This window comes from Hibiscus syriacus, unplaced genomic scaffold (genome assembly GCF_006381635.1).
Source record: "Hibiscus syriacus cultivar Baekdansim isolate YM2019G1 unplaced genomic scaffold, ASM638163v2 tig00109972_pilon, whole genome shotgun sequence".
Classification (NCBI taxonomy): domain Eukaryota; kingdom Viridiplantae; phylum Streptophyta; class Magnoliopsida; order Malvales; family Malvaceae; genus Hibiscus; species Hibiscus syriacus.
In genome coordinates this window covers 1,763,091-1,779,784 of record NW_024062543.1, presented here as the reverse complement: position 1 = coordinate 1,779,784, position 16,694 = coordinate 1,763,091, and the positions used below count along the sequence as shown (strand labels likewise).

Genomic DNA, 16,694 nt, shown 5'->3' with positions numbered 1-16,694 from the left:
AAAGATTATTGGAATGTATATTTGACCAAATTGTCCTTATTATATATTTGTATAATATTACAAATTGTCAAATATTTATATATTTTCTTTAAAAAATTAAATTCATAATATTTATATAATTTTTTTTACAAAATTAAAAATATAAAAAATGTTTAATGAAAGGGTAAAAAAAATTTAATCCTTAAACTTCATATAAAATTTTAATTATAAATTTTTTTTTTGTAAATTTAAAATAATTTAATGATAAATTTATAATTTAACCTTCGTAGAATCTTTATTATTCAAAGACAGAAGAATGATATTTTTGAAAAAAATAAAAATTTAAGGGCATTTTAATCCAAAACGCCGATAATATTACAATACCTAAAGGAAGGGAGATAATGACATTCCCGATAATATACCTCAAAAAATCTACTATTAGTAATAAAACATTACCGGAAATAAAATTCCCGACCAACCAAACATAGATCTTTGAACCAAACGCCCCCTAAGGATGTAAGGGACAACTCGGTACTTGTACTAACTTGGTACAAATAATATAATTAAAAGGCAATGGTGCATTAAAACCATATGAAAACTATATTTATTAGATTTAAAAATAAAAACTTTAAAAATACATGCTTTATATATATATATTATAAATTTATTTTTTTATTAAAATTAATAAATCTTTGATTGGAAATTAATATAATCTTTTAAAATAGGTAGTGATGTTCACATTGAAACTGTTTGATTATAACTTTTCAGACACGTTCTGAACGGGTGAATTTGAACAACTAAGTTGCCGACGTCCTCGAGGAAAAGCCATGCAGGGGAAGAACAATCAATGGCGGCTCCACATGTAAGAATTCCAACAGGGGGAAAAAACACGTTTAGGCTACGCAGTAAATATTGTCAAACTGATGGGAAATCGATTTCAACTACAGAACTACGATAAAGTTGGGGAACAACGGCAAAAATAGCGGTAACAGCTTATCGAAGCTTTATCTGGAATCAACAATGGTGTTCGATCGATCTCCGAAACACGAAGACAAGCACAATACGATGAAGGGAACCTTCATTTGCCTAGGCTATGTCAACGGGGAAAGCAGCATTTGATCGGAGACGGAAGCTAGACCTTGCATCAACCTAGCAATTTCAACTGTGTCGTCGAGGTAGTACTTGGCCTTGCTGGGTTTTTTACTGACGGTACATGCGAAAACTTCGGCTCTGGGATTGATCGTCGGGCATGCTATCGAACTGGTTATTACCTCGAACATGTCTTCATCAGATCGGTCATCTCCAATACACAGAACGAAATCTGGTACCATTCCCTTCTCTTGCATGGTGGAAAGTAGGCGCTTCGCAACCAAACCCTTGCTTACACCCTGCAAATAGAGATTGCAAAAAATACAAAATCCGATATCATCGACACGGGATTTCGAATAAGAAAATCGGCTTACATGTCTCGATCTAGGCTAAGAATATAGAACAGTATTTTATAAGTTCGTTGGGGAGAACCTGCGGTTTAACCTCCACAACATTCTGTCCGCTCTTTACCGTCACAGGTTCATTGGCCAGCACGCTTTCGAGATGATTGAGAAGTTCTTTAGCTTGGCATGATCCGAAATCTGGATCTGCGTCCTCGTAACACCAGACAAGGGTGGTCTCCCGATCTTCGATGTTGGACCCGTCTGTAGTCTCCGTGTATTGCTGCATCACAGGTTCTGCAATCTGCTTCCAAGTAGAGTCTATGGCCGGCACACATGTTTCCCACTCATCATCTCGCTTAAGCCTGAAACAATGAACTTTTAACTCTCGAATCGAAACCACAAACTTACTGCAATGATAAAAGGAGAAATAAGGATGGACGGCAGTCCAATTAACCTCAAAAAGTAACCGTGCTCGGCGGCAATTCCTAGGTTCTCACACGAAGAAAACCATTCGGTGAGCGTCTTCCGGCTTTTGGCACTGACTATAAAAACCATGTTTGTATCTCTGCACAAGCTATTTAAGATGTCAATGGATTTAGATGATGGACTCTTGTCGATGGAAGCCTGTGGCATTAATGTGCCATCGTAATCGAGAATAATGGCCCGAGTAGTCGTTCTCTTGTAAGCCGATACAATGTGCTCCATGGAGAGCTTTCTGAAGTTAGGATCAAGTGCCACAACTCTAAAACTTAGCCCGAAACCGATACCCCAGCATCCCAGTCTCGAGTGCTCTCGACACGTCCACTCCAAATCTTGAATGAAACTACGAGCCCAGTATCCAACATGATGTGTGCTAACATATCTGTAATGCTTTTCATGCCTCCCCTGTTTTTCGGCCTCTGCCATAGCAAGGGCAGTGTCCATTGCATCCGCCACGGAACCGATGTTCCACGGATTTACTCGAATCGCTCCACTCAGTGACGGGGAGCAGCCAATGAACTCAGACACAACTAACATGCTTTTCTTCGGTGCAGAAGGATCCAACCCTAGAACCATATTCAACCTTTCGTTCCCCTGCCGACTGATTATATATTCATACGGTATGAGATTCATTCCATCCCTAACAGCCGTTACCAAACAACACTCAGCGACCGTATAATAGGCAATCCTCTCGTAGAACTTAAGCGGTTCATCAATCAATACGACTGGATCATAACCAGGCTTCCCGAAAGTTTTGTTAATTCTCTTCACAGTCGAATATGTCTCCTCTTGCACTTCTTTCACGTCTTTTCCTCGGCCTCTCGCCGGAAGAGCTATTTGAACCAACACCAACTTCCCCTGGCACTCGGGATGCTGCGAAAGAAACTGTTCCATTGCTAGCAGCTTCAGACTAATACCCTTGAATATGTCCATATCGTCCACCCCAAGAAACATTATCCTTCCCTGATCACAATACTGCATATGAAGCTCTGCAACCTTTGCTTGGGTCTCGGGGAGGCTCAAAACCGATCGCAACTGACCCATGTGTATCCCTACAGGGAGAATTTTGATAGTAACAGTTCTTCCATAATACTCCAGGCCTATATACCCTCTCTTGGATTCATAGCTAAGACCAAGCATTCGACTACAACACGACAAAAAATGCCTCGCGTAATCGAATGTATGAAAGCCGATTAAATCCGAGTTTAAAAAGGCACGTAAAAGTTCCTCCCGGATCGGCAATGTCTTATATATCTCGGACGAAGGGAAGGGGCTGTGAAGAAAGAACCCCAGTTTAACCCTATTGAATCTCTTCCTCAAGAAAGTTGGTAACAACATGAGGTGATAATCATGAACCCACACAAAATCATCCTCCGGATTAATCACCTCCATAATCCGATCGGCGAAAATCTTATTGACCGACACATAAGCTTGCCACAAAGACCGGTTAAACCGGCCGCCGAGATCCGGAGACAAAGGCAACATATAATGAAACAAAGGCCATAGTTGCTGCTTACAGAATCCATGATAATACCGACTATAAAGATCAGCCGGCAAAAACGTCGGCACGCACTTAAAGGTCTCGAAAAGAATCTGTGAGACTTGGTCTTGTTCGTTCGGGTGAATTTCTTCCTTTAAACAACCAACATAAATAACCTCAACATCGTCATCTCCTAATCCATCTTTCATTTGGAGGAGAAGAGAATTCTCATCCCAACTGAAAATCCAACCCTTGCTACCCCTACTATTGCTAAGGGCACAGTTCGTATCCGATTTTCGGTGTGCCCTTATAGGCAGCTGATTAGCTACCATGATAATTCGATCTTTCGAGACGGAAGACGTCGGTTCATCGGAGCATACACTCTCCGATGAATCGTCATCGGAGACGATCCCAGAAACAGTCATAACCCTGGGTATCCTCCGTCTTATTTGGCCTAAGGACGCCGGAGATGACTCACCGGAGGCAAGCTCCAAGAGATTCGTATATGATCTTGATGACATTTCTTGAAGCTAATCAAAACCGTTGCCTTTTTTATTGTGCAAACATACAAGTAAGAATCACGGAAAATCAAAGAAAATTCAACGAAGAAGACGATGATTGGTGAACTTCAGGTTGAAAATGCATGCACTTGGAATGGGGGGAAATAGTCAAAAGTTTTTATTCCAGACAAAGAACAAATAAGATGAAATGGAATAGATTCCAGCTTACACAGCTAAGGAACTTTACTTCACTCTTTCTCAAAAAAAAAAAAGAAACTTTACTTCACTCAAAAGGAAAATCCACTAGAAATAGTTAAACACACACCAGCTATCGAGAAATCTAGAGTTCAGAGAAAAACTGTAGAAAACTAAAATGAAAATCAAAGAACAGTACGTCTCTAAAAAGATCAAGAACAGTTGGAGAAATTACCTGCAGGTGTTTGTAGATTAAAATCTTAATTAGCTGAAAGAGTAGAACATAAAAATGAAATAGAGAACTTAATTAGCTTTCTTAGAAGTTCGAGCATGGAGTTGGACTGTTAAAAAATATATACTTGGAATATAGTGAATTTTTTCTCGGGAAAATTTATTTTTGTTTTCGCTGTCTCTTTTTCTGGGTTAAATGATTTACGTAAACTCTGACACTTGGACGAGATTATGAATTGATCCAACGGTGTAGGGAAGAAGAAAATGTGTACAAGGATGTTCTTATCCTTTTGTCCTTTGGTTAATCGTTGTGATGGGACCCACAAACCTTAAGTCTTGTCCAAAAATAGCTGTGAACATGTCTCCGGTATCGCCACGTGGGTTATGGCAATTTGCTACTGGTAGTCAACATAAACACGTGGTGATTTTCTGTGCTCCGTTGACAACACGAGAAATAAATCTATTCGAGATTCGTGCTCTGAAATGAAGAGATAATCTAGCTTAAAATATCGTGTCCGATTATATTTAATATTATGGTAAATTTTATCGTTCTTCAACCAAAGTTTACTGTTTCTCTTATTTTATTCATTGTCCTTTTAATTTTTTTTAATTTACTCACTAAATTTTATAGATTGAATCGTTTTCTCACTCTATCATTAAATTTTTAATGGTGTTATGACATGGAACAATAATCAAAATGAATCTGTTTTGAAAAATCAAATTTACACTAAAAACATCATTTTGAATCCTCTTTTTTATAGTTGGTGAGCAAAAGAGGAGAGGGAGTAAAGTTCAGTGAGAATGGTGAAATAAATCTTTTATATTTTCAGTTATTTTATATTAAATAATAAAAAATGACATAAAAAATGAAACGTCGTCATAACATTAGAGAGTTAACGGCTAAATGAACAAAATGATTCAATCTGTAAAATATAATGTACAAATTAAAAAAATTAAAAGTATGATGAGTAAAATAAGAGAGAGAATAAAGTTCATTGAGTGTAATTTACCCTTAATATTATCATAAGCTTAAATTTACGCTTTATGGTTAAATAAATAATTAAAATTATTAAAGAGAGTTAAATGTAAGAGTATGTATACTATATTTCTAATATTAATCATCTTTAATAAAATAATAATAATATTAATCATCTATGATGATTTAAAAATCAATCGTCGAGCATTCTTATTTTTTTATTTATATTTTTTTCCTTTTCATCTCTTTCTCAATTGTTATTGTTATTTCTAAATAACAATATTAAAAAAAACAACTAAAAACCCTAAATGAATAATCTTCCTGTGATACGTAGCAGTATTGAAAAACCCATTCTCATATTTGGTTGGTCGGAAATGTCATTTCCGGTAATCTTACATTTCTAATAGTGGATTTTTGGGTATATTATCGGGAATGTCATTACATCCATTTCCTTAAGTGTTGTTGGATTACCGACGTTTTGGACTAAAATGCCCTTAAAATTATTTTTTTCAAAAATATTCTTATTCTGTCATTGAATAATAAAAATAATACGAAGGTTAAATTACAAATATATCCTTAAACTATTTTTGATTTACAAAATAATCTATAATTAAAATTTTATATAAAGTTCAGGGATTAAAATAAAATTATACCCTTTCATTAAATCTTTTTATATTTTAAATTTTGTAAAAAAAATTATATAAATTTTATGAATTTAATTTTTTAAAGAGAATATATAAATATTTTTCAACTTGTTAAAAAACAAATATATAATAAGGACAATTTAGTTAAATATACATTTTAATAATCTTTTATTCTTTTAATCACACACGGTAATCTTACATTCATGCTAAATTAATCAGACACAAAATACAATATTTCTAACAATTTTAAGTATTTATTATTTGAAGTGAAAAGTTCGGAAAATAACTTACGGAAAATCAGACTCTAAGTCATTTTTCAAAAAAAACAAAGGAAATTATGTTGACCTGGAAAATATTTTACGTTGATCAACCAGCTTTCCTCCAACCAAACACTGGAAAATGATGAAAATATTTTTCGAAAAACGTTTTACGTGAAACAAACGGACCCTAACTCTAATGCGATAATGTAAATTTCTTTTATAAAAAAAATAAAATTTAGATCGAGTTTTAGGGTGAAAAATATTTTTATAATCAAATATTTTTATAAGTTTAAAAATAATTGTTATAATATCATTCTTTCTATATTTTAAAATTATGTCCCTATTTTATAGAATAAAAATGATTTATTTTGTATTTATGCCGAGTCAAGTTAAATTTAGATATATAAAATATATTTTTAAGATCATATCAGGTTTAATGGAGAAGATATACTTCTTTAATACTGGAGCAGATATACAGGGACAGTCGCATGAATTTATGGCACTTGTTTAAGAAGTTATATTAAAAAAATTAGGATGTGGAGTTATAAAATTTTAAAGGATGCGAAATTAGATAATCAATAGAAAAATAAAGAAAAAAACTTAAAATATAAGTAAGTTTAAAATTTTTAAGGGGTGCGACCGTACCCTAGCACCCCTCGATCAGTCCCTGGATGTAATAGTGTTCAAACTTTGGTTAAAATTGTTTTAACCGACTGAACTGAAGTTTTTTTTAGTAAATCGATCCGTTGATTTAAAGTTTGGTCATTTAATAATGATTTTTTCAAACTTATGTTAATTTGGTTCAAAATCGATTGTAAAAATCTAATATATATATATATATATATAATTTTAATATTAGAGTGTTTAAGCTTTGATTTTAACCGAATTAATCAACCAAATTAACCAAACATATAAACTATTTAATGTATAATATATATTATTTATAATTTTTGATTAATTTAGTTAATCGAACCTAACTTTGTTCGGTTTGATTAAAGATTAAAGGAAAAAATAATTGGTTAATGAAATTTTAGAGGTTCGGTCAATTAACCGAACATACCGATTGAACACTCCTAGTTGAAGGTATATTTCTTGAGTCGGATTGAGATGGACAAAATTTTGACCAACCGACACATTGTCATCTCTCTACGTGTAAAGATACCTTAAATTAAATTAAATATAGAAAAAATAGATTTGAATGAGTTTTCTCATAATACATTTTTATGGTATCCAATTATAATTAATTAATCAATAAATTAGATATCGATAATAAAAACAAAAACTGCATTCAAAACATATAAAAACCAGCAACACTCTGCATGAGTTTTCAGTTTATATACCTAAGTCCCCCCCCCCCCCCATCTCGAAATTACGACCATCAGACCAATGGGAACGAGGGAAACCTCCATGGACTTATCAGAGGCCAAGTTCGTATTCAGTTCCAAAATGGCCTTTCGTGAATCCCTAGCACCCTCCGGTACCTCCTCTTCGTTTTTAGCCACGTAGCCGAGCCACAACGTGTTATCGTACGCGATTAATCCGCCGATTCTCACGAGTCGTTTCGCATGCTTGTGGTATTTCATGTAACTGGTTTTGTCGGCGTCGATGAAGATGAAGTCGAATTCTCCTTCATGCTTCTTCTACAACAAAAACATGGATTTGAAATCTATAACGAGAAGAGTAATGGAAGTTTTTAAAGTAACTAAGGCAAAACAGCTTTTAACGATATTTTTAGCGGTGTTTTTAGAGTAAACGTCATTAATATTGTACAAATAGTGGCGTTTTTAAAAATGTCGTAATAGATTGATATACGGTGGCGTTTTGGGATAATGTCGCTAAAGTTTGTTAGATAAACGCAGTAAATTATGAAGTACTTACATTGCTGGTCATTTCATTTAGAACTTTGATGGCTTCGGACTGGATTAAATTGATTTTGTGCCCCATGCCTGCTTTTTTTATGAATGGCAATCCTACTTCGTAATACTCTCGTGTCGTGTCTATTGCTGTTATCTGATATTTTTTTTCATTTATAGTCATTTTAATGATGTAATAATTTGATAGAATAAATTACACGTTTAGTACCTAAATTATTAGTTTCGGTTTGTTTTAGTATCAAATTTTTTTCTTTTTTTCAAAATCACATCTAATGTTTAGTTTTTATTTTATTTTAGTATGTTAAAAACTTAGTCACCTTTTTGGGTAAATTACATCATTTATCACTAAACTATCTTCTCCCTCCTATTTTGATCACTAAAGTTTAACTTTTTTAATTTAATTATTTAACCTTCAAATTACTCCTAATTTAACCACTCTAGCTTTAAAATATACTTTTTTATTTTTAATTATATATTAATAAAATAGTAATAATTAATGTCATGTCACAAAAATTATTAATAAAATAAATTAGAGTGATTAAAATAGGAGCAATTTGAAAGTTGAGTAGTTAAATGAATTTTTTATTAGTATCAAAATAGGAGTGAGAAGATTGTCGAGGGATGAATGATTTAATTTATTAATCTTAATTGTGAGGTACTAAAACGAAACAAAAATTAAAATTTATGTATGATTTTGGAAAAAATGAAAATTTAGAGATTAAAGCATACCGAGACTAATAATTCAGGTACTAAACGTACAAGATAATTCACCCAATTTGATAATGTGATAATCTACGTTAATGGAGTGTGAAATACGACACACCTGGCCATCTTCAGGAATGCAAGAGCAGTTGCAAGGAGAGAGTAGCCTGTGAAAACGCCAATCTCCATTGTTTTCTTGGCATTCATCAGCCTCAAAATCATAGTTAAGAACAGTCCTTCGTCTACAGGTACACACATTATGCTTCTGAAACCCCCAAAGCATTCATTTTCCTGAATTAATTGTTTGTTTGTTTCCCAAGAAATTTTATAAAGATAAAAGAACTTAAACCAATCTCATTATATACGCATACAAACTTACCGGTCAGGGAGCTTCTCCGCAGTCGCAATTCTTAATGCTTTGAGCTGCTCATGCTCCCTAGGGTGCGCAAATGTGTTGAAGATGTACTGGATGACATGAATTGCATGGATTAAATATCGTATTCGAATATGTTTGGGACACGAGCGTCTGAGAAATCGAACAAGAAGATGAGGTGCTAACCTGTTGCAGGGCTTCGCTTTTGAGAACTCCTTTAGGAGGAACGTTTGGGTTTGCCATCGAGAAGGAAGAGCTAGAGCTTCAGTTTTGTGGAATTTTTTTTCTTGTCGATCTTCCAATGTGTTTATTTCTTCTTTTAATAAATAATATACAGCTAGCTAGAAGCATAGTACGTAAATATCAACCAACTCCTTGTATCTAGCGGCTTCAATCAACCGTATTATTCGCTCTTTCCACTATCAATTTGAATAACTCAAACTCCATTTAGTTTAATCTAATTTATTAAGCGTGGTAATAATTGGGATGTTAACATTTGAAATTATCGTATAACAAATAAATTTATTAAATTATTTAAATATAAATATAATAAAAATTTAATAAAAATTTAATAAAAAACGAAATATATTTACTTGTTATCTTGATTTTGTTTATTTTAATTTTGTAGAATTTTTAATTTTCTTAATATTCAATTAAGTGAATTGTATCATATATTTCAAATTATAATTTTTACTTTAAATCTTTAAACTTTGAATGTCCCAATTTTATTCTCATTTTAATTTAATCTTTAAATTTTTAAAAAATTTAATCTTATACACAAACTACGACTCTCATTTAAATTAATTTTTAAACTTTTAAATATTTCACTCTCATATATTGGATCATTTGAAGAAAAATTAGATATTTGTTTCTCTTCAAACTTTAATATAATATAATTATAATTTATTTAACACTTCTAATATCATTGTTTAGTCCAAATAATTAGAATAAAAAATACCGAGTCAAAATGATGACTTTATCCCAATACACCACTTTCAACACAAATTTATGAAAAATTTAATGAGTTAGATGGGATACTTTCAAGAAGAATCCATGTCAACAGAACAGGTTAAAAGATGTCATAGTGATTGGTAATTTACAAACCAAATAGCTACTCAAGTGCAGTGTCGATGATGGTTCAAATAGCGGCATTTTTCCTAGCTGAACACACAAAACTACAAAAGTTCCATAACCGAGAGCTCCGAATATGGAAAAATTTACTTGGGATTTCTTAAAACAATAATAACAGAATCTCCCCTAAGGAACATCTTGCTGATGAATCTGTCCTTGTTAACCGGAAGAGCCTTCTTCTTGCCTTTCCCGGTCTTCGGTACCTATATCGAATGGAGAATGGAGAAACGATTCAACCTTTTTAAATTTGACTGTAATGGAGATTACTGTATATGACCAAGGCATACAAAAGCAGGGAAAGAGAAACTACCTCGGTCCACATTTCCCTGACATTTTCCAAAACCATGTTGCAGTGGCGGTCGAATGCTCTCACCCGGCCTAGAAGTTTTTTGTTGTTGCGACAGTTGATGAGAACCTGGTTCCATGTATAAATCGAATTCAGTTCTAAATAAGCACGTTGTCATTACCATGTAGATAAGCATTGCTAGGGGTTCAGAAGATTAGTTCATTACCTGAGTGTTATTTTTGACACTCATCATCAGAACGGATAGTGGTCCGGTGTTAAATTCCTCTTCCTCATTCTTCACAGTCTGCAGGAAGGTTAGTGAGAAATAGGCGGATATTAGTGAACGAACATATATAAAAAATACAATGAAAAGAAGCATTCTTCTGGTTTGAATGAAGAGGCGATAGGCGTTTAAGTCAACTTACATCTTCTTCCATTGGCCGACTGCAAAAGCAAAGCAAACAAAAGAGAGAATTAGTATATGATAAATGAAATGCAACAAGAAAACCTTCTGATATTACTAAATGAACAAAGCAAAAGAATGAAGAAAAGGATAAAACAATTAGTACCTCATTTTCAACTCCGAAAGGTTTCAGTGCTATCCCTCAACAAACCCAACACAAAACCTGCGAAAAGGAATGCAAATAACACTAATACACCGAACTCAAGAAAATCTCGGTACACTTGAGCATATATAACACAAGAATATAGACTTATCAAAACAGTTGTTGAATATGAAAATGCATAACCAAACAAGCACTACAAAAAATGCCCAAATGGAAATGACTTTATTATACTTCACTGCAAATTGCACAATGAGCAAAAAACTAACTAGTATTTATGAAAGCCTAAGCAGAACCTAGATTTTCAAAGATTTAAACAATAAACTGAAAATGAAAACAACGCCACTTCGGTTTCCTCTTTAATTTGTTTGCATAAGTAAACTATCAAAGCTACCTACTTGAGCACGAGTGCGAACCACAAACATGACTATGTTAAAAGATCATATCTCCATGACCATGTCCGAATATGAATCAAACCCAAACGTCAAACAAGGGTATTCAATGGAAATGAAGAGTAGGGAAACATATGAAACAAAGCTGACAAAATACATAGCATATTGAAAAGTCTTCTGAAATTCTTCAGCTTAGGTCTCCATGAATTTTCAGCAATTATTACTTTATTAGCTCAGGAGAACGAAAGTTTTTTTTTATAGTAAACATCATCAGAGTGACAGAATAATTTCAATGCCGAATAACAAAAATACCAATTACAAGCTGAAGTTAGAAACTAAAATGCAAAGCAGATTACTTCTCCAAAACCCTAATTGAACAAAAAAAGCTAATTTACGTCAACCACTTCAGTTCAGGTCTCCAGAAATTTTCCCCATGGATTTTCTCGGAAGGACGAAAGTATTCATTTTCAATCATCCTCAGAGACATAAATGAAAAGAGAAAAATAATCAATAAAGTATAGCACATAAAAAAACGAAACAAAATAGGGAAAAATAAACTACAGTGTCTCTCCAGCTCAGGTCGCCATATAGAATTCCGCAAGGATTTTTCTCTCAGAAGAACGAAAATTTTTCAAATTCAAATATCATTAGAGACAATTTGTTGAAATCATTACAACATTGAAAACCCTAACAGAAAAATACTAGCTAAGGAGAACAGTGAAGGAAGCAAAGTAAATAGCGAAAATGGAAGAAAAGATTCAAAAGGGATTTACCTGACTAGCGCTTTGGACGATGAGATCTGATTTGAAAATAGAATCAGAGCGAAGAGCTGTTTTATAGGGGAATCCTTTCGGTTCTTGAACGATCGAATAAAAACCCATGGGCAATCCAAATTAGGGTTTTTCGGTGTTGGGCTTGAAACTTCTATATAATACCAGAATACGAATGATTTGGGCTTTTGGTTTATAGTTGTTTTAATTGGCAAAATTAACCCAATATCATAGGCAAGCTAATTATTTAAGCCAATATAATACAAAACAAATTGTTTAGGGATTTTCGGTATTTAATACAGTGACTTGGAACTCATCAAGTTGAGAATACGAGTTTTAATAAAAATATTTTTATTTAAAATTTTCACCTCATGTGAAAATTTAATAAAAAATCATATTTTATTAGAACTAATTACCTCAACGTGACGAGTTTAAATAAAAAATATTATTTTTATAAATTGATCAAGTCGGCTTAATGAGTTTGCCCTACACTGTAGCATTTGTCATAGATTACAAAATAAATCTAGAATTGACCTATTAAGCCAATTAATTTTTTCGTCTGGCCTAATGGGCCGAAAAAATTGTTTTAATTTACGGAGTTTAAATTTTCAATTAATTTTTTTTGTCATGCAGGACAAATATTTAAAAAAATGCTTTTTTAGGTCTTGTTTTTACATCACACTACAGTTGTGGAAAATTTGAACTAAAATGAAACAAAAAGAAAAAAAATGTAAGAAAAAAATTATGAAATTCATCTTGAAATTGGGTATGATACGTGTCAAAGATATATTTTTGACAAACATGTAAGTAGAAGACATTTTTTATATGATATAATGTAAAAACTAGTCTCTAACGTTGATTAAAATAGTCATTTTGACTCTTATTTTTAGAGCGTTTTGGCCTCAAACATTTGATTTTAGGGAAAAAAGATTTGTATCATTTAAACGAATAGTCACTTTGACCCTTATTCTTTTTTCAATAATTTTGGTCATCGATGTTTTATTTTAGGATAAAAAACCCTATTTTAGAGCATTAACAGTTTGTTAACCAATAATCTCTATCTATAATGGAGCATTAATCCTTATTTGATTTAATCGGACAATTTATTAAATGTAAGAGAATATATTGCACCGAAAGGAAGACTAAATCATAGGGTAAATACAATAGATTTTGAAAACATTGCTATTTGCTGCCCATCAACTTCAATTCAATACCAATTTTTCTCACATGCTGTACAAAAAACAGTGATAAGATAGCAGTTTAGCTATCTAAGAAACAAGAAATGAACTGAAATCTTTGTAATTCTTTTATTAATGAAAAGATGATCTCTCATGAGTTAGAGAGTAGCTATTTATACAAGCAAGAAGAAAATGCAACTACTGTGCAACAAATAATTAACAACTTAACTGCTCATAACAAGAAGCTAACAAACTGTTCTAGAACTATTCTAGAATTTACAACACATGCTCGTATACATAACACTAACATTCACCCTGTTTTATTAACTTCTTCAGTATTTGCCTCAGTTTCTGCAGCAAACTTCTTGACTTCAATATTCCCCTTGTCATTCCCACTTTGTAAACCTGCAGGAAACCCTCTTAGCTGTGTTACCAAGAGTCTTTTTATGTGCTTGAGAAAAGAGGCAGAAGATAGTGGCTTTGTCAAAACATCCGCCACCTGCTCATAAGCTGGAACCTCATTAACCTGTAAACGACCATCAATAACCATTTCTCGTACAAAAAATAAGTCAAGCTCAACATGCTTGAACTTATAATGCTGAACAGGATTGGCACAGACCGCAACAGTGTTGGAATTATCACACCACAGGGTAGCTTTGCCATGTGGAACCACGCACAACTCTTGTAGCAATAACTCAATCCAAACAAGGTCAGCAGCGGCAGAAGCAACACTCCTATACTCAGCTTCAGCCGTGGAATGAGAAACAACTTGTTGCTTGCGTGAGCTCCAGGAAATGAGATTTCCACCAAAGAAAATGCAGTAGCCAGTCGTTGAACGCCTATCATCAGGATCAAACCCCCAATCTGCATCCGTAAAACCAGTCAGAGACATGCGAGAAGATGCTGTAAAACGGAGACCATAATCAGCCGTTCCTTGAAGATAACGTAAAATCCTCTTAACATCCTGAAAATGGCTATTGCGAGGTGACTGCATGAATTGGCAGACTTTGTTTACTGCAAAAGCAATATCTGGCCGAGTAACTACTAAGTACTGAAGAGCTCTTACAATGCTTTTGTATTGGGCTACATCTTCAATGGGATCACCGGCAGCAACTGACAACTTACAATTGGAGACCATGAGATTAGGAAGGCTATTGACATCATCAAAACCATGCTTATGCAACAGCTCACGAATATATTTTTGTTGAGTCAAAACAAGACCATTGTCATCAGAACACACCTCAATGCCAAGGAAAAAATTAAGAGAGCCAAGATCTTTTAAAGAAAATCGAGCATGCAACTTTTCAATAACCCATTGCACCTCACTAGTATCACTCCCTGTCAAGATGATATCATCTACATATACAAGCATGTAGACAACACTACTAGCTGACTTTCGAACAAACAAAGATGAATCAGATTTAGACAAAACGAACCTTTCAGAGACCAGATACTCTCGAAGGCTCTCAAACCAGGCCCGAGGAGCTTGCTTCAAGCCATAAATTGCTTTATGCAGCTTGCAAACTAAACCATCACCAGCTTGCACAAAACCAGGAGGCTGAGTCATGTAAACCTCTTCAATCAAAGCCCCATTTAAAAATGCATTATTAATATCTACTTGACGCAACAACCAACCTCTTGTCAATTCAAGAGTAAGAATCACTCGTACCATTACAGGTTTCACAATAGACTAAAAACCTCATGAAAATCAATCCCTGGTCGTTGAAGAAACCCCTTCACAACAAGACGAGCCTTGTACCGAGACACTGTGCCATCAACATTACGCTTCACCTTAAAGATCCATTTGCAGTTGACATGTACACGGTCTTTAGGAAGAGAGACCAGAGACCATGTATTATTTGCAATCAAAGCATCAAACTCTTGCTGTGCAGTTTTCTTCCAATGAGGAATCTTCATAGCTTCTTTAATGGACCGAGGCTCTTCATCAAAGTATTCAACATGCAGAACACGAGGTTTTCGAATACCATCTTTGGCCCTGGTAACCATAGAATGCGTGTTATGAGGGACCCGAGATGGAGGGCAAGCAATAACCTCAGGCATACGTGCAGGCGAGACTTGTGCGTCAATCTCGTGTAGTCAAAACAAATTGTTCATCATTCTCGTGAAACAGAGGATCACGTGGGATGGTTGCATGAAAGGAACCACGCGTTGAATTAAATCAAGCATGCATTGAATCATGCGTTGATGGAGAATAACGTGAGTTGTTTCCAAATAACGATGTGGTCCCAACACTTTTTCTCCTTTGATTATTCTCATGCGCTGAAACAGCTTCCACTTGCGCATTAGTTGATGTGGTCCCATGAGTTTCGTCACCATGCGTTGAAGAAACACGTTGAAATGAAGCAGCACAAGGGCAGGTTCCAGCTTCCACTTGCGCACTAATTGATGTGGTCCCATGAGTTTCGTCACCATGCGTTGAAGAAACACGCTGAAATGGAGCAACACATGGGTTGTCCGCATGTGTTCCACTTACCGTTGGAGCACTTGTTGATGAATGGCACATGGGACCTTCACGTGGGCTGTCTCCACTTAGTGGTGTGGATTATCGGCATTTGTTGGAGACAATGGTGCAACATGTGGGCCATTTGCAAATAAAAAACTGTGTTGATAGTGGAGCACCATACATATAATCAATTGCGCGTGAAATGTTTTCACCTAATGGAGCAATCGTTGAAGACACTGGCGTAACATGTGAGCCACTAGCAATCAAAGAATCAAGCGAACATGTTGAAGGAGCATCACGCATGGGGCCATGAGCATTATCAACACGCATTGAATGAGCATCACATGGGTTGTTTCCATTTAATGGAGCAGGTGCAGGTGGAGCATGCGCTGGTGGAGCATGTGATGTATGTGCAGGGGAGACAAGAGGAATAATGCTCGTGGAGACACCATTATCAGGAGCAACACCTGAAAAATTACACATTTCATAAGGAAAAACACTTTCATAAAAAACAACGTGCCTCGAAATTATTACTCTGCCAGAGTCATCCAGACATTTGTATCCCTTATGAGTAGTGCTATATCCTAGAAACACGCACTTCTTTGATCTGAAATCCAACTTATGACGATTAAACAGACGCAAGCAAGGATAGCAAGCACATACAAACACCCTGAGAAAAGAATAATCTGGCAAGACACGATGCAGAGCTTCAAAGGGAGACTTGTCATGCAACACAAATCTGGGTAATCGATTGATAAGATAAACAGCAGAAACAAAGGCATA

At 34.5% G+C, this 16,694-nt stretch overlaps 3 protein-coding genes, 1 non-coding gene and 2 pseudogenes across 4 annotated transcripts; all 6 read right to left on the bottom strand.

Annotated features, from left to right (window-relative positions):
* Positions 1 to 880: 880 nt before the first annotated feature.
* On the bottom strand, positions 881 to 3,916 carry LOC120211469 (alpha,alpha-trehalose-phosphate synthase [UDP-forming] 6-like). Its single transcript, XM_039210002.1, has 3 exons — positions 1,867 to 3,916; positions 1,501 to 1,774; positions 881 to 1,367 (listed from the first exon to the last, which is right to left on the bottom strand). Exons 1-3 carry the CDS (start codon positions 3,891 to 3,893, stop codon positions 1,071 to 1,073), a joined length of 2,598 nt encoding a protein of 865 aa, XP_039065933.1. The 5' UTR covers positions 3,894 to 3,916; the 3' UTR covers positions 881 to 1,070.
* A 3,602-nt stretch (positions 3,917 to 7,518) lies between these two features.
* Positions 7,519 to 9,422, bottom strand: LOC120211320 (annotated as a pseudogene).
* An 859-nt stretch (positions 9,423 to 10,281) lies between these two features.
* Positions 10,282 to 11,170, bottom strand: LOC120211242 (small nuclear ribonucleoprotein Sm D2-like). The gene is made up of 5 exons (XM_039209835.1): positions 11,114 to 11,170; positions 10,970 to 10,988; positions 10,771 to 10,848; positions 10,569 to 10,673; positions 10,282 to 10,461 (listed from the first exon to the last, which is right to left on the bottom strand). Exons 1-5 carry the CDS (start codon positions 11,116 to 11,118, stop codon positions 10,345 to 10,347), a joined length of 324 nt encoding a protein of 107 aa, XP_039065766.1. The 5' UTR covers positions 11,119 to 11,170; the 3' UTR covers positions 10,282 to 10,344.
* A 728-nt stretch (positions 11,171 to 11,898) lies between these two features.
* LOC120211575 lies at positions 11,899 to 11,984 on the bottom strand. The gene has a single exon (XR_005524614.1). It is a non-coding gene; the product is annotated as a small nucleolar RNA Z159/U59 (small nucleolar RNA).
* Positions 11,985 to 12,063: 79 nt separating this feature from the next.
* On the bottom strand, positions 12,064 to 12,154 carry LOC120211576 (annotated as a pseudogene).
* Positions 12,155 to 15,127: 2,973 nt separating this feature from the next.
* LOC120211319 (uncharacterized mitochondrial protein AtMg00820-like) lies at positions 15,128 to 15,508 on the bottom strand. Its single transcript, XM_039209885.1, has one exon. The coding sequence runs from the start codon at positions 15,506 to 15,508 to the stop codon at positions 15,128 to 15,130; it is 381 nt and encodes a 126-aa protein (XP_039065816.1).
* Between the last annotated feature and the right edge of the window lie 1,186 nt (positions 15,509 to 16,694).

Bases quoted from the DNA above. Each gene is read 5' to 3' on its own strand.
- LOC120211469 (XM_039210002.1), bottom strand. From the start codon at position 3,893: ATGTCATCAAGATCATATACGAATCTCTTGGAGCTTGCCTCCGGTGAG. The intron at 1,775-1,866 runs GTTAATTGGACT...TCATTGTTTCAG, and splicing joins GAGCACGGTTACTTTTTGAG to GCTTAAGCGAGATGATGAGT. The intron at 1,368-1,500 runs GTTCTCCCCAAC...CTCTATTTGCAG, and splicing joins TTGTGGAGGTTAAACCGCAG to GGTGTAAGCAAGGGTTTGGT.
- LOC120211242 (XM_039209835.1), bottom strand. The intron at 10,674-10,770 runs GTAATGAACTAA...ACATGGAACCAG, and splicing joins GTGTCAAAAATAACACTCAG to GTTCTCATCAACTGTCGCAA. The intron at 10,462-10,568 runs GTAGTTTCTCTT...CATTCGATATAG, and splicing joins TCAGGGAAATGTGGACCGAG to GTACCGAAGACCGGGAAAGG.
- LOC120211319 (XM_039209885.1), bottom strand. From the start codon at position 15,508: ATGCCTGAGGTTATTGCTTGCCCTCCATCTCGGGTCCCTCATAACACG.